Raw genomic sequence first — 2,034 nt, 5'->3', positions numbered from 1 at the left:
CATTAAAGGAGAACTATGGGGTCAGTGTTTTTCCCCATAGTTCTCGTTAGGGTAACGGGAGGACACAAACTAGCGTCCTCCCCTCACCCTAAGCTCCGTATACCGCCGCAGCCGGGACGGATCCCTACATTACTGACGAGACCCACCCAGCTGCGTGATTGACAGTTGGCTCTGCCTATCTAGAGGCAGAGCCAGCTGTACCCGCCCCCGTCCGTTCCGCCAGTCAGCGCTGGAGGATCAGAGTGGGGAGGGGGGAATCTGACAGGCACGGCTCTCTGCAGGGATAGATCGAGAAGTGAGTGAGCGACGGTATGTGTTCGCTCACTTCCCGATCTACTGAGCCGACCTGTGACAGTCTCATTGTCACAGGTCGGCTAGAACTATGAGGAACTATGAGGATGAGTGAAAAGCACTCACCTCATAGTTCTCCTTTAAACATTCTCTTTTGATTTTTTTTTCTTTTGGCTACAAAGTAACTTTTAAACATTTTTGTAGCATGTTTGGAAGGGTTTTGCTTGGGACAGACCTGGAGCATCGCTGAGAGAAGTCTCAGGTTTGTTCAGCTGTCTCTGATTTCTAATCGTCAATTTCTTTTTTGTATTCCATACAGAGCAGCATTTTCTACAACAGTTGGAGGAGCTGGGCATCCTGTCTTTCACCCCTGCCAGGACTGTAATGGGCGCTCATATTGCAGCACACGATGACAGGTCCGGCACACTGTGGCATTTATGTTCTTTCCTGTAGGACTGAGTCTAAGTCTCATTAAAACTTTTTGAATGCAGGACAAAGCAACTTACAGGGTTACTTTTGGTGCTGCCCACCTCAACAGCACATGCTCATTTTTGCCTTGCTTCCCCGCCGCTCTGGAAGGCGAGAAGCCTTGTGTAAGCTCTAAGTTTCTGTAGCTGGAGCTTACGCAGGGCTAGAGACCATCTCCCTGCCCCATGTGACAATGCTGGGCCAATCACCATGCACTAGAGCTGTCACATGACAGGAAGGGGAGCAAGTCACATGCTCCTCCATACACTAAAGCCGGGGTAGCCAAACTCCGGCCCTCCAGCTGTGGTGGAACTACGAATCCCATGAGGCATTGCAAGATTCTAACAGCCACAGACATGACTCCAGGAGAGAGAGATGCATCATGGGATTTGTAGTTTCACCACAGCTGGAGGGCCGGAGTTTGGCTACCCCTGCACTGAAGTATCAGCTAAACGAAGCTCTGGGGGAGCAAAGGAAAATGTATTTGCTGCTGGAGAGGGGGCATTAAAGTGAACCTGTTGCTTTGCTCTGCATAGCTTTTAGTTTTTATCAAATACTGTGAATGTCGTCTACTTTTTTATGCTGTTTGTCGTCTAAATGCAGAATTTATATAAATAAAAATGTAACAAGGTGATTTTTCCCAAGGATGATTATTATTGTGACTGCAAGGAATTGGGAACCTTTAGATCCTTGGTTCTCAACTGGTGGGTCGCGACTCTGTGTTTAGTGGGTCGCCGCATGCCTTCCACTTTTCTAGGTGAGATCCTCCTCTGTCTCCCCTTAGCACAGCACTGTCAGTTCTCGTGCCAGGCAGCCATTCAAAATATGCTACCCGGCGCCGGGTGTCAGCTTAAGGAGGGGTGGGCTGGAGCTATGGCCGCGAGGGAGCTCCATCCATACATGCATTGCTTACTGCTCCCTCACGTGTCCTGTAGAGGTGCCTGGACTGGAATGACGTCACATTCTGGCTCCCGGCACATCTACAGGGTGTGCAAGGGAGCTATACAAGCATTGCAGCAGCCCGCACTGAACCCCAGGCTGAGATCCACTCCAGTTCTTGTAAGGTAAGGAGACTGGGTGGACCTTAAAAGGAAAAAAAATGTATGTGAGATTGTGTATGCATGTCAGTGTTTTTGAGGGCCCATTCACCCTAGTCATAGTGTTAACGCACTGTACCACGCAATCACACCTACCGTACATTGTGGCAGGTGTGTTTCGTTGCCATTCATTTGAATGGGACCCCAAACCCCCCCCCCCCACACCTTTCCTAGGGCC

General features: G+C 49.8%; 1 protein-coding gene across 1 annotated transcript in view; it reads left to right on the top strand.

The window, feature by feature from the left end:
* N4BP1 (NEDD4 binding protein 1) overlaps nucleotides 1–2,034 on the top strand; it is a 37,023-nt gene that overhangs the window by 30,148 nt on the left and 4,841 nt on the right. The window contains exon 5 of the mRNA XM_018552896.1: nucleotides 611–707. Within this exon, the coding sequence (XP_018408398.1) occupies nucleotides 611–707 (97 nt within the window). The remainder of the gene's footprint in view (nucleotides 1–610; nucleotides 708–2,034) is intronic.

This window comes from Nanorana parkeri, unplaced genomic scaffold (assembly GCF_000935625.1).
Source record: "Nanorana parkeri isolate BGI_ZX_2015 unplaced genomic scaffold, ASM93562v1 scaffold6, whole genome shotgun sequence".
Classification (NCBI taxonomy): Eukaryota; Metazoa; Chordata; class Amphibia; order Anura; family Dicroglossidae; genus Nanorana; species Nanorana parkeri.
Note: the sequence above shows the minus strand (reverse complement) of the source record. Positions and strands in the feature narration are given on the sequence as shown.